A 27,423-nucleotide genomic window follows, 5' to 3' on the forward strand; every position below is an offset into this window, starting at 1 on the left:
CCAAAGGCAAGCAAGTTGGCTGGCTCTCTTGCTATAGCAAGCTCTGAATAGACAGACTTTGCTTTTCTCCTTAGGATGATCTTTGTCTATGTCTACAGCAACATCAAAGTAATACAAAATAACAAGCCAAAAACCACCACCTCTATTGTCTAAGGGCTTTGATTCTAAAGCATTGGAGAAGTCCAGCATACTCATTAAGGGCAGAAGTTAAAGGAAGGGACCAAGGAGATGGGAGGAGGAGCCAGCAATTGCAAGCCTGAGAGTGAGGAGCTGTCCTGCAGAAAAGACCTCAAGGCATTAGAAAAAGAAAGGGAGGATAAATGAATCAATGAACACTACATTAAAAAACTAAAAAAAAAAAAAAAAAAAAGGGGGGGTGCACTTTTTAGAATACTTCATTTGCAGAGAAAGAGGAACCCATGCTGGATACTTAATTGGTTGTGGTAATGTGTTTGAAGGGACCAGCCTGGGGGCAATGGGAGGGACCTAGGCAGCTGGTTCTGCTCAAGCAGACACTCCACTACAAATGCTCCAGACTCAAAGTCCAAGCGTTAGCTTTGCTTGGGTCATGAACCTGAGCCCAGCTGAGGGAAACACAGGTGCATGAGGACTATAATCCATGGGGGTTAGGAAGAGCTAATTCTAATTTTGAATGGGTGTTCTTAGAAAGGGAAAATGGGTGCTGGGCAGCCAAAACCCACTAAGTATTAACAAAGGGCTCTAAGAATTTAACACACCGTCCTTAGTCATACGACAAAACTCGAGTAAAAGGGGGGAGAAATTCTTAAGTTAGGCAATCTGCTGAAACTATAAATGTCTGTGAAACATTCAAATGATTGTGTCATGCTTAAAGCTGACTTCTCAACAACCACCAATTTTATTGCTAAAATTAAGGAAGCCAGGACTCATCAATTCTGACAAGGAGATTAGCAGTAGAATAAATTAGAGAGTCATAAAAATTATGGCAATGGGGAGATTGGTAGTAAAATAACCTGGAAAATTTTGTGGAAATTAAAGAAAGGAAACCTCATTTAAAATGGAGACGGGAGGCCAGCAGGGGGAGCTCTAATACCCTACCACTCCTGGTCCACGGCCGACCCAACAGGAGGCTAGGTACTTGGTTAGTCCACACTCCCGTCCAGGAGGAAGAAAAAAAAAAAAAAAAAAAAGGCCCAGCCAATGAGAGACTGTCGAAACTCAGCCACGGAGAAACCATTATATTTCAAAATCCCAGGTTACTCCAGTGGACATTTTTTTACAAGAGCCCTCCTCACTACCCCCACCCCCTTTCCCCTGTAGAAGAATGTTCTCCTTTGTTCTGTTGACTTGACTATGGTTTTGCTGTAGCTTGCTTGACCCAAATTAGAATTCTCTGCTTTTTCCAAATAAACCCATTTTGCTGGTGAAATAACTGGCCGTTTTATTTTTAAGGTGAATGGACACTTCGTGAGCTTACCCTGAGTCTTTTCTCAATAGACTATTCAGTGTAATATTTCTAAGATGTGTATCATTTCAAGGAGTTGGATTGCGTTTTCATGGATTCTGTGTTAGCCAAATACCTCGGGAAAGATATTGCAAGAGTTTCATCAGCCAATTTTAAAGTTCCCGAATATTCTGAGGAAATCCTTGCATGTTCTCAGTGCACTCTGACCCACGACTTCTGGGATTATCACTTCAAGATACATTCTCAGCCTCCTGAGTCTTTCTGAGGAACTTGTTCCTTCCTATTAACGGTGACACTTAGCTAAAAGACACTTCTCAAATCTCTTTTCTAAGAATATCTTACTGGGCTAAAACAGAATCACAAAAGCTGTTGGAGAAACAGAAAACAAGATGGATTTCCTAAAGTATTTCAATTTTCTTCGCCTTCCTATTAATCTCCATTATTCCTAAATATATTTAATTTGTAATAAGGAAACAATGATTTTTATTGTGCCTGTGTTGACCCAGTCACTGTGCTCAAGGACACAAAGATGAAGAAGATGAGAATTCCTGCTCTCAAGGAATTCATTGTCAAGGGGGAGGAATAGATTAATACGACAGGAACAGTTGTGAGCTATTAATTCCTGACTTCTTTCATTTGCTCCCTCTCCCTCCCCTCCTTTCAAGTAGCAGGTCAGAGTAGGTAAATCTCTGCCCCCAGAAGTTTGGCAGGGAGGAAGACTGAAGTTCCCCAAGAATCTAGACTTTATGTATGTGGGTAGTTAAGATACTCCCTATTCATTTTTAATCATTCCTTTCTTTATGCATTCTTAACTTTTTAAATAGGCTATAAATTCAGCGATTCAAAACAATCAAATAGCATGAAAAGACATTCCTACCCTCATCTTCCTACGAGCAGGAAGAAACCTACTTTACTACTTCAGAAAGAGGAAGGGAGAATTTCTCACGACCCAGCGACCAGCTCAGCCAATAAGAAAATACCACAACTCAGCCAATGAGAAACCTCCACTACCCTGAACTCTCACTTCCCTCCAGTGGATTTCATTCAAAGCAGCCCCGCCCAACTTCCTCTTTTTCTCTATAAAGTAACCTTCCCTTCCTTTGATTTCCCAGCTTTCTTATGGCTTGCTATAGCTTGCATGTCCTCAATTGCAACTTCTTTGCTATGCCTGAATAAACCCATTTTGCCAATAAAATAACTGACTATTTTACTTTTAAGGTCAAAAAATGGGTACAGAGTTTTTATTTGCAATGATAAAAAAGTTCTAGAGATGCATAACGGTGATGGTTGTACCACACTGCAAATGTACTTAGTGCTACTGAACTAACTGTACCTCTAAAAATGGTTAACATGGTAAATTCTATATTATGCATATTTTATCACAAAAATACATATGAACTGTGTAAAGAATGATTATAAAATCAACATTCATACAACCGTCATAAAAAGGTCCATAAAAGGACACTGCCAGTTGTATGGAAACCTCTCCTGGGCTGAGCCCCCGCCATTTTTCCAGACTTTTTGGTAATAATTTCCAGATTTTTATAAAAACAACTATATATTTATTAGTGAATTAAACATTACATATGAAATGTTCGCTGTTTTTCAAAATTTATATAAGTGGAATTCCATTTATATATTTGTGTTTCTTGTTTATTTTGCTCATTATGTTTATGAAATTCATCCGTGTTATTGGTGTATCTGTAGTTCATTCAGTTTTATTGTTGTTTTATGGCCCAACACATGCTCAGCATTTATGATCTTCTATGTATATCTGAAGAGAGTGTGCATTTTGCATTTGTTGGATGCAGCGTTCTGTATTGTCTATTAGGTCTTTTGCTAATCATGTCACTTAAATCCTGTGTATCTTTTTTTCCCCCTACTTATTCTCTCAATTACCAAGAGAAGTATGTGCTAAAATCTCCCAATGCTATTATATATATATATATATTTTTTTTTTTTACTTGTGCTTTGTTTATTTTTGTTTCATATAATTTGAGTCTGTATTATTAGGGACATACTAATTTAAAATTATAATAACTTCTTGGCGTATTAAAACTTTTGATCTCACATATACTTGTTTGGAAATTTTATCCTTTTTTTTTTTTTCAGTGGTTACATGAGAAGTTCAAACACACATACTTAATCTAATACCTTTATCCTCCTTCTAGATAATACAAGGGCTTTAGAATATAGCACCCACCCACATATAGAGTTACATATTACATATTGTTTCCAATTTAAATTCTACTTCATTTTATTTTGAACTCAATATCACTGTACACACGCAGTCAATGTTATTTTAAGATTTGCCTACATATTGGCTACTTCCTACGACCGTCATTCCTCCTAACAATGTCAGTCCTTCCACGTAGGGTCATGTCTCTTCTGCCTCAAGTACCTGCTTCAGAAGTTCCTTTAGTGAGGGACTAGTGGCCAGCTCTTAGAATGTGTGTGTGTGTGTGTGTGCACGTTGTGTTTGAAAATATCTTCATTTTGGCTTCATTCTGGAAATATATTTTCCCTGCTTGGAGAATTCTAGATTGCCATTATCATTTTTCAGAATTCTGAGGCTATCCCTCCACTCTCTGCTTTGATTTGTTGCTCTTGAGACATCATCTGCGAGTTTACCTTCTGTTTCCTTGAAGGTCAACTTTACTATCAGGCTTCTTGTTGAATGTTCTGAATGTTTCTGGTAGAAGGCAGTTTTTACTGTTTTTTCTTAGATGTGGATTTCTTTTCACATATTCTGTTTAAGATTTATTGGTCTTCTGGAAGGTGAGGTATCTGTGAAATGGCATCTTTCAACTTTTCTGGAAACTTCTCAATCATTATCTCTCCAAGTATTGCCTCCATCACATTCTTTGTGTTCTCCTTAGAAATTTGATTAGACATATTAGAACTTATTTTATTCTCAAAGTCTGCTAACCTCTCATCTTTTTTCTTCTCTGCTACATTCCAGAAAATTCCATCTGGCCTATACTCCAGTTAACAAATTCTCTTTTCACCTGAGCCTACTTTACTGTTAAACCCAGACACTGAGATTTAAATTTTAGGCACTGTATTTTTTAATTTCTACAAGGCTTATTTGGTTGGTGTTTTTCAATATGCTAGGTTAATTTTATATTTTCCATTTAGGCAGATATTTTCAAGCGTGTTACTTATTTTTAAATATAGTACTATAGATGTTTTTATAATCTGCATCAAAATTCCAGTGTCTGAAGGCCTTGTAGCTCTATGTCTGCCATCTGTTATTACTCCTCAGTGCTTCTTTATTTTTATTTAAGGCTTAGCTTTGATTTTACGGTACACCATCCATTTTCTTTGGCAAATTACTTGTGGAGATGTTTCAAAGCTTACTGGAAGTGACATTCCCTACACAGCCTCTGCTCGATCCCAGCCCTCCTCTTTATCTGCCAGACTTCATATATGTGCCCACTCCAGCAGTTACAAATTAAAATATATAGCTTTTTTTACTTCCTAGGAGGGTGTGCACTCTTTGTAAGTGGATTTTTGCTGGCACTTTCTAAAAGTTGCCACTGCTTGGCCCTTCAATTTCCTACGTTATCTACTTTGGGCAGATTTTCACTATCTCATGTTTTCACTGAAATTGGAGATTGTATGTTTCATTCTCATTGTTAATTTGAGTAAGAACAGAGGGGAAAGCTTCTTTGCTCTGCTATCACCATGCTCATATTGGTAACAAAGTCCTAGTTTCTATAAAAACCCAAATGTGTAAATGAGCTTACACTGGTTGCACTACAGAAGGAGAAAAGGAAAGAGTTTTTGAGAATTGACACAGTAAAGAGAAGAGATTTTCCTTTACCAAAAAGAAAGATCTGTGAGCCCTAAGCCATGGGATCCCTGTGGGATTTGTCATCACGGGGTAAGGAGAGACCCTGAGGGGCTCTTCCCAGGAGAGGGTCACCCAGCAGCCCAGGAAGGGGGGACCTGAGGCACTCAGGTTTCCAGACTTGTCACAAATTCTAGAACTTCATGAGTGGCCCAGAAGCAGAGAGAGAACCTTCCTCAGCAGGCACAATGGTAGACTGGTAAGAGAAGCATTCTCTTCTCTTTCCAAACACAGCATTAGCTTATAGGATTCTGTTGCTCCTTGGGAAGGAGAACATGCCCCAGTTATGCTTAAGAAGGGATTTCCTACCAGTCCGTATGATGGAGACTTGGAGCCAGATATTAAATTGATGTATAGGAAATAAAAAGCATCCTAATTGTCATGCTTCTGAGTTTGTAAACTAGGACCCATGACTACTATAGAAATTATAATCACAATTAGAGAGGAAGGACAAAGTAATATGGACACAGAGGATGGGATTCCTTAACGCTGACTGATGGTGAGAATGTCAAGCTTGGTCTTAGAAGTTGAATAGGAGTTTTCCAGGCAAGGAGGGAAGTAACTTTCAAGCAAATAAAACAACATGGGTAAAGGTCTGGAGAATGGTATATTTGCAAGGTTTCAATCAATTGATATGGTTGAGCTTGCAAATATTCATGTTTACTTTATAACCATTTTTTTTGCATATTTATAAGCTTAGTAATCAGTTTAATTGATACCCTTCAGTCTCTGTCACGGAGGCATGGAAAGAGCCAGGAAAGCTCATGTTACATTTCTGGCACTTCAGACTCATTGTGGTAGAGAATCAAGATTAATTTCTGAACTTGAGGGCCTTTGCTTAGTATAGTTTATTCCATTGCCTTGAGGGAATTAAAATGAATCTCCTTTTAAAAAACATCAGCATGAAGGAGGACCCACTTTGCTATGTTTCTCTGCTTCTAAAAGTAATTTAAAATGTAACTGTTCAAAAGTGTGATCAGTCCTGATAACCATAGGATAAACCTAACTCTGGTAGGCTTCTGGAAAGCTTCTCTTCTTTATTAAAGACCAATTAACTTAGCTCTCCAAGATACTATATATTACCTAGAGTCACAAAGAAGTTGCATTATCCTTTGGTATAACAAATGCATCACTTAAATATTCACCTGAGTCTGCTTGACAGGTTTATATGAAAACACAGTAGAACTTGAAGGCCATCCACATCATCATGGAACCATTACTATAATTTGCTGGCTAAAATATAAGATTTATCCCATCAGGTAAAAGTGCTCTTCACCCCCTCTTGACTTTGCCCAAGAAACAGGAAAACATGAAAAGGTGCCCGGATTGTGCTAGACAATTGTGGTGCCCCATGAAATCAGCCACATTCTGGTTTTGGCTTTTGTGTTTGCACTTTCTTTCCATTCTTCAGTATTTCCAAGGGATATACATGGTAGGTTTCTGGATTAGGGTTCACATTGTTCTCTCCACAGGAAAAAACACTTCTTTCCACCAAACCTTTAAGAGTCTATTTGCCTTCTTTGTACTATGTACTCTGTTCATTTTTGCCTTTTCGGCAAACTCGGAAATAAACACAGCTTCTCTCTCCTTTTTCCAGTTTTCAGGGTGTATCTATTATATAAAGGGGTTGGACGGAGGTAGTCCCAGAATCTGGACCATGTCCAAGAAAATGAGGGCTATGCTAATGAAGTAAACAAGAATCAACACAAAATGGATCAAATTCATATTTACACCACCTCCCCTTCTGAGGAGAAGGACTGTAAATACACAGCCGGATAGAATTGGGACACATCCAACTCCAATCTGTGTGGTGGGGGCAGAGGGGCAGGATTATGTTCAGTATTGAAACATATTGTTGTAGAGAAGTTTGTAGAAAGAGAGGAATAGAGTGTAATTATTTGTATTTATTCCATACTTATATGAGCTGAATCAGGGATAATTTAATATTCTAATCACTTAAAAGGGTGTATTGTAATTTAAGGCAGGGATGATTCATGCATTTAATAGACACAGAGCACTTACTATGAGTCAGGCAGCATGCCAAGAACTAAATATACAGAGGAGCACAAAATGATCTCTACCTCCAATGAGCTTGCAATTTAGCAACGAGCAGTACTGATCTATGTTTAATTATGCATTATTCACTCAGTACCCCACTCTGACAGAAGCCCCTCTGAGGGCAGGGAAAATGACTGAGCTGTTTGCCAGTTTATCCCCAGTGCCTGACTCTGTGTCTGGCACACAAGAGATGCTTAACAACTCTGCTTAATAAATGACTGTGTTTAGTCATTATCTGCTTTGTGCCAGGCACCACACAATAAGCATTATCAAGGACTAAATGTGGTTCATCACTCTCCCACAGCCTGCTGAAACGTATCAACTCTTCTTACCCCTAAGGTGATCTGTTGACCACTTTAGGAAAAAAACAAAAAAACAAAACTACTTTTAACTTCAAATCACTAAAGCTCTATTTCTTGATGTGCTTTCAAACTTAGATGTAAAATGTAGCATTTCTAAGGACTGGATTAGTCTTTTCAGCATGGATTGGTAAAAGGTAAACCATGACAAGGATGGCTTCTATTTATTGAAATGATATTTACTGATCACTATATGCCAGGACCATTGGGCATTTATAAGATAATTTTAGGGAACATATAGGCTAACCTAAAATTTTTGTTGCATATAAATTCATTTTAATGTGTTTTAGGGAAAAAAAATGTAACCACATCAATGATTTCATGGATTTTATGAATATAGTTTAGAATGAGGCTACGTTCCCTCCAGCCCAAAATGACCTGATTTAAAGAGAATTTAAAGAAAAAAAAATGTTAAGTATATAAGGGTATAGGTGGGACCTGCATATGACGAGAACAGGAAGGTGGTGCGCAAGATTTGACTGCTTGGGACCATCTGTGTGATCTCACGAGGTACCTGAAAACATGTGGAGGAAGACAGTAGGTACAGGGTCACTGTGTGTATGCCTAGGGGCTGTGGAGCAAGATAACTGGGTTCAAATTCTGCTATCCTATTTATTTCATTCTTTGAGCTTAGGCAAACGTCTCCAAGTTTTGGCTCCTTCATCTGCAAAATGTGATGATACTATCCACCTCACAGTGGCAGAACTGAGATTCAAACACAGGTCTCTTTGATATCAAAGCCAGGCCATGGCCTCTCCTAGGCTAGCAGATGGGTTTTATCTCATGTGCCAATTTGAAGGGTTAGAAGAAGCTGCCAGTGGCACAGAGTTGTCAAGTATATGAGGCTAATTGAGGAAAGCAACAAATGGACAGAAGATGTCTGCCTTCATATGTGTCCCCTGCATGGCACGCAGTGGCTGTCCACCATGGCCTCAGTGACAAGTTCCCAAAAGAACAAGTCGATGAGATTCAGCATGAAGTACAGTGAGAGTGTGAGTCGTTTTCTTTTTACAGTTTCTTTATATTGCCACCAATACTAAGAGAGACATGCCATTATCTAGAATAAGATTTCTGCTTTAAAACTAACATGTTGTATAAAAGTGTTTTACAGTAATCAAATGTTATGTACCTCTTCAGTTACCTTCTACTAAAATCATCTAAACATTTCAGTAAACACCAGGTGTCAGATTTTCTGAAAAAGGAATGAGAAGAAACAATATTTTTTTTCTCATACCAGTGTACTTTTATTTTTATTTTTCTAATTTAAATTCAATTAGCCAACATAAAGTACATACTTAGTTTCAGATGTGGTGTTCAATGATTCATCAGTTGCGTATAACCGCCAGTGCTCATCACATCATGCGCCCTCCTCAATGTTCATTACCCGGTTACCTCATCCCTCTACCCACCTCCCCTCCAGCAACCCTCAGTTTGTTTCCCATAGTTAAGAGTCTCTCATGGTTTATTTCCCTCTCTGATGACTTCCCACTCAGTTTTCCATCTCTTCCCCTCTGATCCTCTGTGCTGTTTCTTATATTCCACATATGAGTGAAACCACATGATAATTGTCTTTCTCTGATTAACAATATTTTTTTAAAAAAATTTAATTCCAGTGTAGATAACATACAATGCTATATCAATTTCAGGTGTACAACATAGTGATTCAACAATTTTATACATTCTTCAGTGCTCATCATAAGTGTACTCTTAATCCCCTTCACCTATTTCACCCATAAGAAGAAACAATGTGTGTCCCTACCTCAGCTATCATAGACTAATCTTGGTCAGTTGTTGGTTGACTCTTCTCCCAACAGTTGAAGTTCTCAAAAGCAAAGAATGGGCCCAGTAAAAGCTGACCCTTCCCAAGTGTTTGCTTGAGTATGAGGGGAGAGCAAACACACTATCACCATCAGATCAATAGCCTTTTGAAGACACCATGGAACGATAGACACATGTTGGCCCCATCTGGAGGCCACAAACTCAGTCTCCTCCTTCATGGTAGCTACTTTCTGCGAACAATACTCGTTCAGTCCTGCCATCATCTTGGTACTCATCTAGCCATCTGCCATGGGAAGAGGGAAGATAATTAATACGAGAGAGAATTTAAAGGCACATTACTTAGAATTGAAAATAAAATACAGAAAGAATTTAAAGAGGCCTTCAGGGAGAACCACAGAAATTTTAAAAACATTTAAGATTTCATGCTACACCAAATGATCTTTAGGAGTGTAACTTCAGCAAATCTTTGCCCTATACTTTAGTTGCAAGGTTACATTGATTTATCCAAAAATGCTGGATTTTTGGAACTTCCTATGGTAACATTACAAATATTCTCATATAAAATCAGTAAAAATTTCTCATTTGGGGTTTCCTAGTGGAAGCCTTTATGTCTCTCCTTTCATGTGACTGGTATGTGTATGCAGTGGCTCAATCTAGAACAGCACTCTTCAAGAGAAATATAACACAAGCCATGTATATAAAAACAGTAAAAATTAAAGAGGTGAAATTATTTTTAGTATTTTTCATTTTAATAAATATAAAATATATGAATGTTTGTTCCCTCCACCCCCTACGCAAATTCATATGTTGAAATTTTCTGGGCTGTGGTTTAAGTCATGAGGTCCCTCCTGAATGAGATTAATGCTTTTATAGACAAGGCTCCAGAGAGATCCCTTGCTTCCTCCACCACATGAGAACAGAGCAAGTAGGCAGTTTGCAGCTTGTAGAGGGCCTTTATCAGAACCCAATCCTGCTGGCACCCCGATCTTGGGCTTCCAGCCTCCAGAACTGTGAGAAATAAATCTGTTGTTTATAAGCCACCCAGTCTATGGTATTTTGTTATAGCAGCCCAAACAGACTAATACAATTACATTCTTTATTCATTCTACATCTTTGATATCTGACATGTACCTTATACCTACATCACCTCTCAGGTCAGAATAAGCGCAGTTCAGGAGTTCAGTAGACATATAGCTGGTGGCCCCCATATTGGACAGTGCAGTTCTAGAAACACATCCACCTCCATCTGAATGCTGATTCTGCTAATCACAGTTGGGTAAGAAGTTTCATCTCTTTGTCCCTCAGCTTCCTCATCTGTGAACCACACATATCAGAGCCTCCTAGAAGTCAGCTGTGAGGATCACGGAGCTGCTGTGTGAAGCTCTGGCTCCATTGTGGAACCCATTCCATGATAGGAGTGCACCACATGCTAGCGATTGGCACTCCTTGATTTTCTCCCCGCCAAGCAGAAGACCAATGTGTAACCTTAGAGACCCCACAACAGAGTAAATGCCCCCATGTTTGCTTTTTTTATTCCACAATAAAGTCCTAAATAATTTCCTCTCCAGAGACCTTTTCTTTTCTCATCAGTAGAAGGGAACTTGAGTCTAAATGGCTAAGGTATGCTGGGAAAACTAGCAAAACCTGTGTCTTCTAAACACTCCAAATCTCAGTAGAATTTCCAACAAACCAGTTTTATAGTAAACTCAGTAATTTGCACAGGGACTTCTTCCTTAGAAGAAGGACAAAATCTGCACAAAATCCTGGTGATAGACACTAAATTAAAATTCCCAAAAAGTGTCAAAGAGACCAAGAGACACGACTAACTCACCTATAACTTTTTCTAAATTAACATATAATGTATTATTTGTTTCAGGGGTACAGGTCTGTGATTCATCAGTCTTATACAATTCACAGCACTCACCATAGCACATACCCTCCCCAATGTCCATCACCCAGCCACCCCAGCCTTCCGACGCCACTCCTCTCCAACAACCCTCAGTTTGTTTCATGAGATTAAGGGTCTCTTATGGTTTGTCTCCCTCTCTGGTTTCATCTTGTTTCATTTTTCCCTCCCTTCCCCTATGATCCTCTGTCTTATTTCTCAATTTCCTCATATCAGTGATCATATGATATTTGTCTTTCTCTGATTGACTTATTTTGCTTAGCATAATACCCTCTAGTTCCATCCATGCCATTGCAAATGGCAGGATTTCATTTTATTGATGGCTGCATAATATTCAATTATATATATATATATATATATATATATATATATATATATATATATATATATATCCCACATCTTCTTTATCCATTCATCTGTTGATAGACATCTTGGCTCTTTCCATAGGTTGGCTATTGTGGACATTGCTGTTATAAACATTGGGGTGCAGATGCCCCTTCAGATCACTACATTTCTATCTTTGGGGTAAACACCCAGTAGTGTAATTACTGGGTCATAGGGTAGCTCTATTTTCAACTTTTTGAGGAACCTCCATACTGTTTTCCAGAGTGGCTGTACCAGTTTACATTCCCACCAACAGTGTAGAAGGGTTCCCCTTTCTCCACATCCTCACCAACATCTGTCATTTCCTGACTTGTTAATTTTAGCCATTCTGACTGGTGTGAGGTGGCATCTCATTGAAGTTTTGATTTGTATTTCCCTGATGCTGAGTGATGTTGAGCACTTTTTCATGTGTCTGTTGGCCATTTGGAGGTCTTCTTTGGAAAAATGTCTGTTCGTGTCCTCTGCCCATTTCTTGATTGGATTATTTGTTCTCTGGGTGTTGAGTTTGATAAGTTCTTTATAGATTTTGGATACTAGCCCTTTATCTGATATGTCATTTGCAAATATCTTCTCCCATTCTGTCGGTTGTCTTTTGGTTTTGTTGACTGTTTCCTTTGCTGTGCAAAAGCTTTTTATCTTGATGAAGTCCCAGTAATTCATTTTTGCCCTTGCTTCCCTTGCCTTTGGCAATGTTTCTAGAAAGAAGTTCCTGCGGCTGATTTCGAAGAGGTTGCTGCTTGTGTTCTCCTCAAGGATTTTGGTGGACTCCTATCTCACAATTAGGTCTTTTATCCATTTTGAGTCTATTTTTGTGTGTGGTGTAAGGAAATGGTCCAGTTTCATTCTTCTGCATGTGGCTGTCCAATTTTTCCAACACAATTGGTTGAAGAGACTGTCTTTTTTCCATTGGATATTCTTTCCTGCTTTGTCGAAGATTAATTAACCATAGAGTTGAGAGTCCATTTCTGAGCTCTCTATTCTGTTCCATTGATCTATGTGTCTGTTTTTGTGCCAGTACCATACTGTCTTGATGATCATAGCTTTGTAATAGAGCTTGAAGTCCGGAATTGGGATGCCACCAGCTTTGCTTTTCTTTTTCAACATTCCTCTGGCAATTCCAGGTCTTTTCTGTTTCCATACAAATTTTAGGATTATTTGTTCCATTTCTTTGAAAAAAAGTTGATGGTATTTTGATAGGGATTGCATTAAATATGTAGATTGTTCTAGGTAGCATAGACATTTTCACAATATTTGTTCTTCCAATCTATGAGCATGGAATGGTTTTCCATTTCTTTGTGTCTTCCTCAATTTCTTTCATGCATATTCTGTAGTTTTCTGAGTACAGATCCTTTACCTCTTTGGTTAGATTTATTCCTAGGTATCTTATGGTTTTGAGATCGACTTATGTAAATGGAATCAACTCCTTAGGGAATTTCTCTTTCTTCTGTCTTGTTGTTGGTGTATAGAAATGCCACAGATTTCTGTGCATTGATTTTATATCCTGCCATTTAATGAATTCCTGTATGAGTTCTAACAGTTTTGGGATAGAGTCTTTTGGGTTTTCCATATAAAGTATCATATCTGCAGAAAGTGAGAGTTTCACTTCTTTGCCGATTTGGATGCCTTGTATTTCTTTTTGTTGTCTGATTGCTGTGGCTAGGACTTCTAGTACTATATTGAATAGCAGTAGTGATAATGGACATCCCTGCCGTGTTCCTGACCTTAGGGAGAAAGCTCTCAGTTTTCCCCCATTTTGAATGATATTCGCTATGGGTTTTTCATAGATGGCTTTTTTGATATTGAGGTATATGCCCTCTATCCCTACACTGTGAAGAGTTTTATCAAGAAAGGATGCTGTACTTTGTCAAATGCTTTTTCTGCATCTATTGAGAGGATCATATGGTTCTTGTTCTTTCTTTTATTAATGTATTATATTACATTGATTGATTTGCAGATGTTGAACTAACCTTGCGGCCCAGGAATAAATCCCACTTGGTCATGGTGAATAATCCTTTTAATGTACTGTTGGATCCTATTGGCTAGTATTTTGGTGAGAATTTTTGCATCCATGTTCATCAGGGATATTGGTCTGTGTTCTCCTTTTTGATGGGGTCTTTGTCTGGTTTTGGGATCAAGGTAATCCTGGCCTCATAAAATGAGTTTGGAAGATTTCTTTCCATTTCTGTTTTTTGGAACAGTTTCAGAAGAATAAGTATTAATTCTTTAAATGTTTGGTAGAATTCCCCTGGGAAGCCATCTGGCCCTGGGCTCTTGTTTGTGGGGAGATTTTTGATGACTGCTTCAATTTCCTTACTGATTATCAGTCCGTTCAGGTTTTCTATTTCTTCCTGGTTCAGTTTTGGTAGTTGATACATCTCTAGGAATGCATCCATTTCTTCCAGCTTATCTAATTTGCTGGCATATAGTTGCTCATAATATGTCCTTATAATTGTTTGTATTTCTTTGGTGTTGGTTGTGATCTCTCCTCTTTCATTCACGATTTTATTTATTTGGGTCCTTTCTCTTTTCTTTTTGATAAGTCTGGCCAGGGGTTTATCAATCTTATTAATGCTTTCAAAGAACGAGCTCCTAGTTTCGTTGATCTGTTCTATTCTTCTTTTGGTTTCTATTTCATTGATTTCTGCTCTGATCTTTATTATTCCTCTTCTCCTGCTGGGTGTAGGCTTTATTTGCTGTTCTTTCTCCAGCTCCTTTAGGTGTGGGGTTGGGTTGTGTATTTGAGAGCTTTCTTATTTCTTGAGGAAGACTTCATTGCTATATACTTTACTCTTAGGACCACCTTTGCTGCATCCCAAAGATTTTGAACAGTTGTGTTTTCATTTTCATTTGTTTCCATGAATTTTTTTAATTCTTCTTTAATTTCCTGGTTGACCCATTCATTCTTTAGTAGGATGCTCTTTAGCCTCCATGTATTTGAGTTTTTTCTGACTTTCCTCTTGTGATTGAGTTCTAGTTTCAAAGCACTGTGGTCTGAAAATATGCAGGGAATGATCCCAATCTTTTGGTACTGGTTGAGACCTGATTTGTGACCCAGGATGTGATCTATTCTGGAGAATGTTCCATGGGGACTAGAGAAGAATGTGTATTCTGTTGCTTTGGGATGGAATGTTCTGAATACATCTGTGAAGTCCACGTGTTCCAGTGTGTCACTTAAAGCCTTTAATTCCTTGTTGATCTTTTGCTTAGATTATCTGTCCATTTCAGTGAGGGAGGTGTTAAAGTCCCCTACTATTATTGTATTATTGTTGATGTGTTTCTTTGACTTTGTTATTAATTGGCTTATATAATTGGCTGCCCCCATGTTAGGGTTATAGATATTTACAATTGTTAGATCTTCTTGTTGGATAGATCCTTTACTTATGATATAGTGTCCTTCCTCATCTCTTATTATAGTCTTTGGTTTAAAATCTAATTTGTCCGATATAAGGATTGCCACCCCAGCTTTCTTTTGGTGTCCATTAGCATGGTAAATGTTTTTCCACCCCCTCACTTTCAATCTGGAGGTGCTTTGTGTCTAACATGAGTCTCTTGCAGACAGCATATCAATGGGTCTTGTTTTTTTTTGTTTTTTTTTTTTTATCCAATCTGATAGCCTATGTCTTTTGATTGGGGCATTATGCCCATTTACATTCAGAGTTACTTTTGAAAGATATGAGTTTAATGTCATTGTATTATCTGTAAGGTGACTGTTACTGTAGATTGTCTCTGTTCCTTTCCAGTCTATGTTACTTTTAGGCTCTTTCTTTGCTTAGAGGACCCCTTTCAATATTTCCTGTAGGGCTGGTTTGGTGTTTGCAAATTCTTTTAGTTTTTGTTTGTCCTGGAAGCTTTTTATCTCTCCTTCTATTTTTAATGACAGCCTAGCTGGATATAGTATTCTTGGCTGCATATTTTTCTTGTTTAGTGCTCTGAATATATCATGCCAATCCTTTTTGGCCTGCCACGTCTCTGTGGATATGTCTGCTGCCAACCTAATATTTCTACCATTGTAGGTTGCAGACCTCCTCCTGAGTTGCTTTCAGGGTTTTTTCTTTGTCTCTGAGACTTGTAAGCTTTACTATAGATGTTGGGGTGTTGACCTATTTTTGTTGATTTTTTTTTTCTATTTTTGTTGATTTTGAGGAGGGTTCTCTGTGCCTCCTGGATTTTGATGCCTGTTTCCTTCTCCAAATTAGGGAAGTTCTCCAGTATAATTTGCTCCAGTATACCCTCTGCCCCTCTCTCTCTTTCTTCTTCTTCTGGGATCCCAATTATTCTACTATTGTTTCATCTTATGGTATCACTTATCTCTCAAATTCTCCCCTCATGTTTCGGTAGTTATCTCTCTTTTTCTCAGCTTCTTTATTCTCCATCATTTGGTCTTCTATATCACTAATTCTCTCTTCTGCCTCATTTATTCTAGCAGTTAGAGCCTCCATTTTTTATTGCACCTTATTAATAGCCTTTTTGATTTCAACTTAGTTAGATTTTAGTTCTATTCTTTCTCCAGAAAGGGATTCTCTAGTATCTTCTATGCTTTTTTTAAGCCCAGCTGGTATCTTTATACTCTAGTTCTTACATCTTACTAATATCCATATTGATTAGGTCCCTGGCAGTCAGTACTGCCTCTTATTCTTTTTTATTTTTATATTTTGAGGTGAGTTTTTCCATCTTGTCATTTTATCTTACAGAAAGTGGTCACTTTTCTGTTCATATAATTGCTGCTAATCTTTTCTTCAATCTCTTATTGAGTTTGTAGGTGTTCATAATGGTTTGATAACTATCTAGCTGAATAAGTGAGATCAGATGAAATTTAGGTCTCCTACTCCTCCACCATCTTGTTCCTCCCCTAACTCATCTATAACTTGTGCACATCATCTAATCTCTTTAGGTGACACTTTTCTCTTTGTCAGTGAGGCACAAGACTAAATGTTATTATGGTTTCTTCACCTTTAAGGGAATAATATTAAGAAAATTTCCCTCTTTTCTTACTCAAGTAACCCAGGGCTCTCAAAGAGAATAAACAAGGGAAACCCTGTTAATACTCTTATAGTTCATTTGATGATAGTGCAATGGTATATCTGTGTGTGGTACTTAATATAATGTAGTTTCATGCAGTAAAATGTTTAAGTCTTTTTACTCATATCATTTTGTTTCTTACATATCCAATTTTTAAGATTTGTAATTATTCCAAAACGTTGGCAGGCCCTAAAGAATAAAGTCACCTCCATCTTGACTTCTACTCCTTTATATTACCAGTAAAATTAGTTTCAGCTCTGAAGAGAATATGACTATTATCACCTGTTCTGGATGATTCTTGATTTTTAAAATGTGACACATTTGTAAAAATAAAACTCTTCTATTTGCTCCTTACATTATTCCATAGTAACCATAGTATACAGAGCAATAAAACTATGTCGTGTAACATTAAACATAACTTCATATGATATCAAATATCTAGATGTGATATAGAACCAAATGTTGTATATATGCTGCCCAATAGAGTAGCCATTATCTGTGGTTATTGAGTGCTTGAAATATAGCTAGCATAACCCAGGAACTGAATTTTTCATTTCATTTTATTTTAATTTATATATATATATATATTAGCTATAGGTAGTTAGTAGCTACCATATTGGACCATGCATATCTAGATTTTTAAAAATATAAGTTAGTGGGGCGCCTGGCTGGTGCAGTCAGTTCTTGGTTTCAGCTCAGGTCATGATCTCAGTGTCCTGGGATCGAGACCCAAGTGGGGCTCTGTGTTCAGCACAGAAGTCTGGTGAAGTTTCTCTCTCCATCTCTCAATGCTCCTCTCTCTCTCTCTCTCTCAAATACATAAATAAATCTTTAAAAAATAAATAAATAAAATTTAATAAATTATCTGGAGACTTCTAATTACTTGACATATGATCTAGAAATAAAAGTGAGCTTTTCTACTTCATTTGTAAGTATGGCATTGTATCTAAAGATTTTTTTTAATTCAAAATTGCTCCTATGATAATAACATTTATTATCATGGAGCTTCTAATAATTGCAAAGTACTTTTGCAGTTACTTTATGTACACTGTGTGAAGTCTTCAAACAACCCTGCCAAATAGGTGTTATTATTGCTATTTTACATAAGAATAAACTGAGACTCACAGCGCTAGTCAGTGAAGGAGCTGTAATTCAAAGCCAGTTCTGAGAAACTTCAATCATTGCTTGTTTCATTCCCCATTAATAAAAAATAGATAAATTATTGCAAAAAAATAAAAATATAGGGTCTCTCTCCAGAGCTTGAATGTTACACAATGGCAATAACTACTATGATGCACATGCATTTTAAATGGATGTGTATTTAGAAAACAAACAGAAGATCAGAGAAGTGTTATGCGTTTTGTTCATACAGAAGGCAACTCCTTATTAAGTTTCAAAAGAATCGGTATTTCCTAGAACCAGCTATTGTAAGGTAAAATCCACTCAGTCAACCACCAAGTTTCTCTATGTGTCTGAAAGAGCATACAACACTTTAGTAGGAGACGGTGATGTCAAAACACCTGCTAAACTCAAAGCACATCCAGCTCTCTGGCTTCATTTAGTACCACATCCCTCCTGCCTTATCCTAGCATTAAGTGGGAGTTCTCTCAAGCAAGACAAGGGTGCTTCATTTTTTTATCTCTAAATATCCAGAACTTGGCATAGGACCCAACATCTGGGAGGCATGCAATGTTTCTGCATACATAAACAGATGAACAAATGAATGTACACAATGCCTGAGTTCTTTAGGTTCAAGGAATGTGCAATCACATAGACATCCACCCTGGCACCTGGGCTCTCATGTAGGTCTCTATCATGGCCCAGGGGGCATTAATGTTCATTCTCACATGGGCATCCACTGAGTCCTTTCAGGTAAGGACTATCTCCCTTATCACTGGATCTCTTTATTCCATTTCTTGATACGATAGGTGATCAATTACTCTTTATACAATGACTGAATGAATGAATCAGTATATTCTATAGATTAATTAATAACAGGGAAATTCGTTTTGTAATTTTTATTCATAGTACACTTTGTTTTAGGATATATTTGATATTCAATTCATAACAACCCTAAAAAAAGGAGGGACATCTGATTTAAACATTCTCATCATAAAATTCTGAAAACTGAGGATCAGAGAGTGTAAGTGATATACCTATAAATGGCCCAGGAGTTACAGAGCTGCCCTTGCAACTTGATTCTCCTAATTTATATTCTATCTACACCACATTAGGGAATAATGCTTTAGAGCTCACAGCTCATATACATAACTTCATTTGATTTTAAATGAGTCTGATGAGCTAGGAGGAACAGGTATTATTCCCATTTTACATATGAGGGAATTGAACGTCTGGGAAGTTGACAGTAGCACCCATGTTTGCAGAACGAGCAGGAGCACAGCAGGTATTTGAGAAACACATCAAGTACCAGTTTTCTAAGTCCTAATCCAGTTTTCTTTCCATTTCAGCATGCTTATTCCAGAAAAGAAAAATATTAAATAGTACAAATAAAGAATTTCTAGTGCTGTAAGGAACAGCTTGCTGAGGAGAGAGGCCTTCAGCTCTGGTATTAAAGGAAGGGGTGATGCAACCAGGTGGATGGGCGGGGCTGGGAGTAGGGCTTGCTGATGATGCAGCTGAAATGGACTAGACAGAGGGGAGCATAATTCTGCATAATGAGGAATTAAGTAAGAGCATACCGGTTGCATGGAAACAGCACCTCTTGAATGCCATCTTCCTCTTCAGATTTAACAACAATACTCTCAAGAAACCATCCATTACCTGTTTAAATGGACAAAGGAGATCACGTTCTTTGCATAAAATATACTACTGTTGTGATTTTATTCATAGACTGTCCAAATGTTCAAAATTTGGGTCCAAAATATGCACTTCCAAATTATACCAGGAAAGAAATGAAAGTGTGAGTGAGGGATCTAATTATTCAGAGTAGTAGAAGCAGAGGAAAAGAGAAGATTCCCTATCAGGTACAAACTCTCTAAATTCCTTTAAAAGTATTTAAGGGCCAAGAACAAAAAGAAATAAATTCCCATAAATATGTTTCAGTGCATTATTTATAGAAGGTTGATAGTTTTAAATCATGATGTAAAGTCACAATAATCATCACTTTTAATGGTGAAAATCTAGAAGTTATCACTGAGTACTACATTTTTCAATGCAACTAAATAAAGAGGAAAGAGAAACGGAAGGAAGGAGAATAAAAAGTACTAAATGTTGAGAAAGAAGAAACAGAACTGTCATCATTCATGTGTAATGTGACTTTCTAAATTAAGAACCCCAAGATGTTGCAGAAGATAGTGAGAGATGAGAAAAAATGATTACATAATAAATATATAAAGATCTATTGCATTTCTATTGACCCAGAAAGGAAGCGTTAAGAAGCATAGTTCAACGAAAGCAATCATGTTGAATTGCTATAAAAATTTAAGAATGTAAGGGTAAATCTAAAAACAGATACAGCATAATTTATAGAAAAATTATTGGGGCACCTGGGTGGCTCAGTAGGGTTAAGCATCCAACTCTTGATTTTGCCTCAGGTCATGATCTCATGGATCTCATGGGTAGTGGGATCAAGTCCCCCCCCACCCCCTAGGCTTGGGCTCTGTGCTCAGCAGTGGGTGTGCTTGGGATTCTCTCTCTCCCTCTCCCTCACACACATTCTGGTGCTCTCTCTCTCTCTAAAATAAATAAATCTTTTTTAAAAAGAAAAATTATCTAAATTAAGCATAACAGCAAAGAAGACATAAATAAATAAAGAACTATTTCATATTCCTGAGAGTGAAGAAATTATAGTGATGTCAGTTTCTCTCAAACTAATCTAAAGCTTGAATATAATTAAATCAAATTCACCATAAGTTTTACCAAGAAAATTGACAAGCAAATCATAAAATGTATATGGATATGTGAAGCCCAAGAATATCTCAGGCACTCCTGAATTAGACAGAGCAAGGTAGGCGAATCATCCTTCCAATTACCAACATTTGTTATAAATCTATACTAATTAAGACAATACAGAATTAGTGCTGTCATAGATAAATTGACTGATGCAACCAGAGAAAGGACCTGCATATCCACACAAACTCATTACAAGCAGTCTGTGTTTTGCTCTCGCTGCGGAAGTGTATGAAGGACTGCTCAGTGGGAACGTCATCTTCATCAATGAAGAAAATGATGACTGTTCATTTGTTAAATATTTTTGCCAAAATATCAAAAACTCCCTTACTGTCAGTTAAAAATGTATAAGAAAATTAAAAAATACCAATGCTAATATTTAGTACTCTGTAATTGAAAAACATTAGAAACAGTGAGAATTAAAAGGTATGTTTCTGGGGCGCCTGGGTGGTTCAGTCATTAAGCATCTGCCTTCAGCTCCAGTCATGATCCCAGAATCCTGGGATTGAGCCCCACATTGGGCTCCCTGCTCAGCGGGAAGCCTGCTTCTCCCTCTCCCACTCCCCCTGCTTGTGTTCCCTCTCTCGCTGTGTCTCTCTCTGTCAAATAAAATCTTAAAAAAAATAAAAATAAAAGGTATATTTCTTTGTTAAAAATCTTATCAAGGGTAGTCTAAATGGTGCTTGCCTTCTTTATCTCATCACATAACTTATAATAAAGAGCAAGCATATTTTTAAGTCTGAATAGCCAAAGGAATGTTGAAAAAGAAAACCAAAGCTGGTGGCATCACAATTCCGGACTTCAAGCTCTATTACAAAGCTGTCATCATCAAAACAGTATGGTACTGGCACAAAAACAGACACATAGATCAATGGAACAGAATAGAGAGCTCAGAAATGGACCCTCAACTCTATAGTCAACTAATCTTTGACAAAGCAGGAAAGAATGTCCAATGGAAAAAAGACAGTCTCTTCAACAAATGGTGTTGGGAAAATTGGAAAGCCACATGCAGAAGAATGAAATTGGACCATTTCCTTACACCACACACAAAACTGAAAGACGTAAATGTGAGACAGGAATCCATCAAAATCCTAGAGGAGAACACAGGCAGCAACCTCTTTGACCTCAGCCATAGCAGCTTCTTCCTAGAAACATTGCCAAAGGCAAGGGAAGCAAGGGCAAAAATGAACTATTGGGACTTCATCAAGATAAAAAGCTTTTGCACAGCAAAGGAAACAGTCAACAAAACCAAAAGACAACCGACAGAATGGGAGAAGATATTTGCAAATGACATATCAGATAAAGGGCTAGTATCCAAAATCTATAAAGAACTTATCAAACTCAACACCCAGAGAACAAATAATCCAATCAAGAAATGGGCAGAGGACACGAACAGACATTTTTCCAAAGAAGACCTCCAAATGGCCAACAGACACATGAAAAAGTGTTCAACATCACTCGGCATCAGGGAAATACAAATCAAAACCTCAATGAGATACCACCTCACACCAGTCAGAATGGTTAAAATTAACAAGTCAGGAAATGACAGATGTTGGTGAGGATGTGGAGAAAGGGGAACCCTCCTACACTGTTGGTGGGAATGCAAGCTGGTGCAACCACTCTGGAAAACAGTATGGAGGTTCCTCAAAAAGTTGAAAATACCCTATGACCCAGCAATTGCACTACTGGGTATTTACCCCAAAGATACAAATGTAGTGATCCGAAGGGGCACCTGTACCCCAATGTTTATAGCAACAATGTGCACAATAGCCAAACTATGGAAAGAGCCTAGATGTCTATCAACAGATGAATGGATAAAGAAGATATATATATATACCACATCTTCTTTATGGCAACATTCCCATACACACACACACACACACACACACACACACACACACAGGAATATTATGCAGCCATCAAAAAACACGAAATCTTGCCATTTGCAATGACGTAGATGGAACTAGAGGGTATTATGCTAAGTGAAATAAGTCAATCAGAGAAAGACAAGTATCATATGATCTCACTGATATGAGGAATTCTTAATCTCAGGAAATGAACTGAGGGTTGCTGGAGTGGTGGGGGTGGGAGGGATGGGGTGGCTGGGTGATAGACATTGGGGAGAGTATGTTCTATGTTGAGCACTGTGAATTTTGTAAGACTGATGAATCACAGACCTGTACCTCTGAAACAATACAATATATGTTAAAAAAAAAAAAAAAGAAGATAGTAAGAAGGGAACAATGGAGGGGGGGACATCGGAGGTGGAGACAAACCATGAGAGACTATGGACTCTGAGAAACAAACTGAGGGTTTTAGAGGGGAAGGGGGTGGGGGAATGGTTTGGCCTGGTGATGGGTATTAAGGAGGGCATGTATTGAATGGAGCACTGGGTGTTATATGCAAACAATGAATCACGGAACACTACATCAAAAACTAATGATGTAATGTACGGTGACTAACATAACATAATAAAGTAAAATTTAACAAAAAAAAAGAAGTAAAAAAACAGCTGAGAAAAACAATTGAATCAATTTTGTACAATGCTTCTGGTATGAATTAAAGATATATGTATATATAAGCTCTGAAATAAAAAATTGTGCAATAAAAAAAGGAGGGCACATGATGTAATGAGCACTGGGTATTATATAAGATTGATGAATCATTGACCTCTACCTCTGATACTAATAATACACTATATGTTAATTAATTGAATTTAAATTTAAAAAAATTAAATGAACAATGGAAAAAAAAGAGTGTCTTTTCTATGCCCTTGCATATTGTCTAACTCTTTTCTAAGTTTCTATCAGCTTCCTCCATTTTACCCTCTATGCTTCCAATATCATAAAACATCTCTTAGAGTTGCTTTAATGGGAAGTTTTTAGCAGCATCACTTCCTCTGGGACATGTTCATCATTTTTGTCACCCTCATTCATGGTCGTAAGTTCCCGCATCTAGGTTCCTTGGGCTGTTTATCTAAAGTCTCTCCAACAGTGACAGTGGCAACATTCCCACAGTCAGATATTTCTTCTATAACTATTTCCATTTCTGTTTGATTTCAACTTCCATCCCAGCATTCTCACTTTTATTTCTTTGATGTGCTTGTATCTTTGAATTATACATTTTTGTAAAATGTCATATGGATTTATTATTGAGAGACAAGGAGTCAATATAGCTACAGCCTTCTCTGGCTGTGCATGATGTGTAACAGACTGTGAAAGACATAAAGTGATTGGCTCAGGATCAGGATCAGATCCTGACGTAAAGTGATTGGATCAGATCAAGATGCGCATCTGTTATGTACACAGTGATTTGTGGACTGAGGATTTGGCAGTGAAGTTTGTACTTTACGCAGTTACAGTTAGCATGCCATGATAACTGAAATTTGAACCATGTTGTTGAGGGACCTGTGTTATTTAAATTATTGTCACTAAAATTTGTGCATACAGAAACCATGCAAAGGAAGAACTGCCCTATATCTGACAAAAGTGACTTTGTAGAGCACAACAGGAAAAGACGCAGTGATGATAAACCATGACGTTACAACTGGTTATCCATGTGGGAAAAAGTAAAATGGATTACATCTTTATGTCATACACAGAAATCAACTGCAGGTGGGTTAAATATCTAAATCTTCAGGACAACACTTTATATATTTTCTTCCTTCCTTCCTTCCTTTCTCTCTTTCTCTCTCTCTTTCTTTCATTCATTCTTTCCAATACCTCAGGGGTAGAGAAGGCTTTCTAAAGATAGGAAATCTGATAATTAGAAAAAATACGATATTGTTAAATTGAGACATTAAAATTAGGAATTTCAATTTATTAAAACATACCCCACATTGCACAGATATTGTGGTAGTAACTGCTAGTTGATGTCCCCTTCTTCAATCACTGCAACGTTAGACCCACATTTCCCAGATGGCTTTGCAGCTGGAGATAACTGTATGACTAATTTCTCAGTAATGGGATGTGACCAGAAGTAGTGTGAGCAGTTTCTGCCTCACTTGCTTAAAAGACACTGTTGCCAGAGATTTTCTCTTTTCTATGTGATGTGACCAGCTCTGCCCACTCAGAGAAGGAAGAGGTCTAGGTGATGGTATAACAACAAGATGCAAGGACCCTGGTCCCCGATGACTGGCTAGAGCATACCCCTCATAACTGCTCACTTTGGAACTGCTACCTGTGTGGGAAACCAGCTTCTATCTTTTTTTTTAAGATTTTATTTATTTATTTGAGACAGAGAGAATGAGAGACAGAGAGCACGAGAGGGAGGAGGGTCAGAGGGAGAAGCAGACTCCCTGCAAAGGAGGGAGCCCGATGCGGGACTCGATCCCGGGACTCCAGGATCATGACCCGAGCCGAAGGCAGTCGCTCAACCAACTGAGCCACCCAGGCACCCCCAGCTTCTATCTTTTTAAAACCCTTTCTGAGCATTTTTCATTAGCCATCCGTTGCCTTTGCCATAAATATTATAGATAAGAACATGTATTTCCACAGAAAAGGAAATTCAATAGACAAAAACAAAACAAAAAAAAACCTCACACTTCTTAGGAATCAGGGAGATGCAAGTCAAAAAGTGGGCAGAAGATATGAAAAGACACTTCTCTGAAGAAGACATACAAATGGCTAACAGACACATGAAAAAATGTTCATCATCATTAGCCATCAGGGAAATTCAAATCAAAACCACACTGAGATACAACCTTACACCAGTTAGAATGGCCAAAATGGACAGGGAAAGAAACAACAAATGTTGGAGAGGTTGTGGAGAAAGGGGAACCCTCTTACACTGTTGGTGGGAATGCAAGTTGGTACAGCCACTTTGGAAAACAGTGTGGAGGTGCCTCAAAAATTTAAAAATAGAGCTCCCCTATGACCCAGCAATTGCACTCCTGGGTATTTACCCCAAAGACACAGATGTAGGGAAAAGAAGGGCCATATGCATCCCAATGTTCATAGCAGCAATGTCCGCAATAGCCAAACTGTGGAAAGAGCCGAGATGCCCTTCAACAGATGAATGGATAAAGAAGATGTGGTCCATATATACAATGGAATATTACTCAGCCATCAGAAAGGATGAATACCCAACTTTTACATCAACATGGATGGGACTGGAGGAGATTATGTTAAGTGAGACAAGTCAAGCAGAGAAAGTCAAGTATCATATGGTTTCACTTATTTGTGGAACATAAGGAATAACATGGAGGACATTAGGAGAAGGAAGGGAAAAATGGGGGGGGAGGAATTGGAGGGAGAGATGAACCATGAGAGACTATGGACTCTGAGAAACAAACAGGGTTTTAGAGGGGAGGGGTGTGGGGGGATGGGTTAGCCCGGTGATGGGTATTAAGGAGGGCATGTACTGCATGGAGCACTGGGTGTTATACGAAAACAATGGATCGTGGACCACCACATCAAAAATCAATGATGTATAGTATGGTGACTAACATAACACAATAAAATTTAAAAAATAATAATAAAAATTTAAAAAAAGGAATCAGGGAAATGCAGATTAAGGCCACAGCGAGATATCATATTATACCCCAAAAGTAAGTGTACCAGGTGTTTGTGAGACTGTGACACAATAGAAATTTTTATACACCGTAAGAGTAAAACTTAGTAAAATCACTTTTGAAAAAGCAGTTTACTTGAGAGACTATGGACTCAGAGAAACAAACTGAGGGTTCTAGAGGGGAGGGTGGTGGGAGGATGGGTTAGCCTGGTGATGGGTATTAAAGAGGACATGTTCTGCATGGAGCACTGGGTGTTATGCACAAACAATGAATCATGGAACACTACATCAAAAACTAATGATGAAATGAATGCTGATTAACATAATAAAAAATTTTTTAAAAAGCAGTTTATTTTATAAAGCTGAATAGAACCCATAGTTTTTGGCCCAGTAATTAACTTCTATGGAGTTAGCCTGGAGCAGGGTTTCTCAGCCTCAGCACCATTGAGATGTTGGGCCTGACAATTCTTGGTTGAGGGGCTCTCCTGTGCATTGTAGGATGATTAGCAGCATCCCAGGCCTCTACCCACTAGATACTGGTAGCACCCTCTTCCCAGTGTGCCAACCAAAACAAATCTCCAGACATTGCCAAGTGTCCCTGGGGGAGGCACAATCACCCCATCTGAGAACCGCCACCCTGGAGGAACTCTGGCTTCCATGCACCAGGGGACATGCACAAGAATGTTCATTTCAATCTGTGACAGCTAGACTGGAAATGACACGATCACCCATTAACAAGAGATGAATAAATTCATTATGTGTAATCATGCAATAGAATATTACGGTCATGAAAACTTTATCTAGAGCACCACACAAGAAAGTGGATGAATCTTGGAAACACAATCTTGAGTGGAAAAAAAAATCAAGTCTTGTAAGATTCCATACAGCACGTCACGATTTTAACAAAGCACAAAAACTATCAGAAGTATTTTCAAGGATGCCTACATAATTAATAGAGCCTTCTTCTTTTTTTTTCTTTTTAAGCAATGATAAGAATACCAAGAAACGATAAAGAAAAAACTCAGGATGTCTACATTGGGGGAGGAGATGGGTGCAGTGAACACAGGTAGGAGCACTGGTATCAATAACGTTCTAGGATTAACTTGTATGGTGGGTTATCAAATTTATATCATCCACATTTCGGAAAGAAAAGAAAGGAAAACATAGTCTAGATACCCTAACTATCATGGTATTTTTTTTC

General features: G+C 37.9%; 1 protein-coding gene across 1 annotated transcript in view; it reads right to left on the reverse strand.

Moving 5' to 3' along the window:
- Positions 1–9,694: 9,694 nt before the first annotated feature.
- The window catches only part of LOC135364027 (lipoxygenase homology domain-containing protein 1-like), a 123,224-nt gene continuing 105,495 nt past the window's right edge, over positions 9,695–27,423 (reverse strand). The window contains exons 11-12 of the mRNA XM_064587504.1: positions 19,502–19,583; positions 9,695–9,776 (exon numbers count right to left, since the gene is read on the reverse strand). Coding sequence (XP_064443574.1) covers positions 9,695–9,776; positions 19,502–19,583 — 164 coding nt within the window. The remainder of the gene's footprint in view (positions 9,777–19,501; positions 19,584–27,423) is intronic.

The sequence above is a fragment of the Mirounga angustirostris genome, unplaced genomic scaffold, assembly GCF_029215605.1.
Source record: "Mirounga angustirostris isolate CCGP_5_RB_7025 unplaced genomic scaffold, mMirAng1.0.hap1 SCAF_4, whole genome shotgun sequence".
In the NCBI taxonomy this organism is placed as follows: domain Eukaryota; kingdom Metazoa; phylum Chordata; class Mammalia; order Carnivora; family Phocidae; genus Mirounga; species Mirounga angustirostris.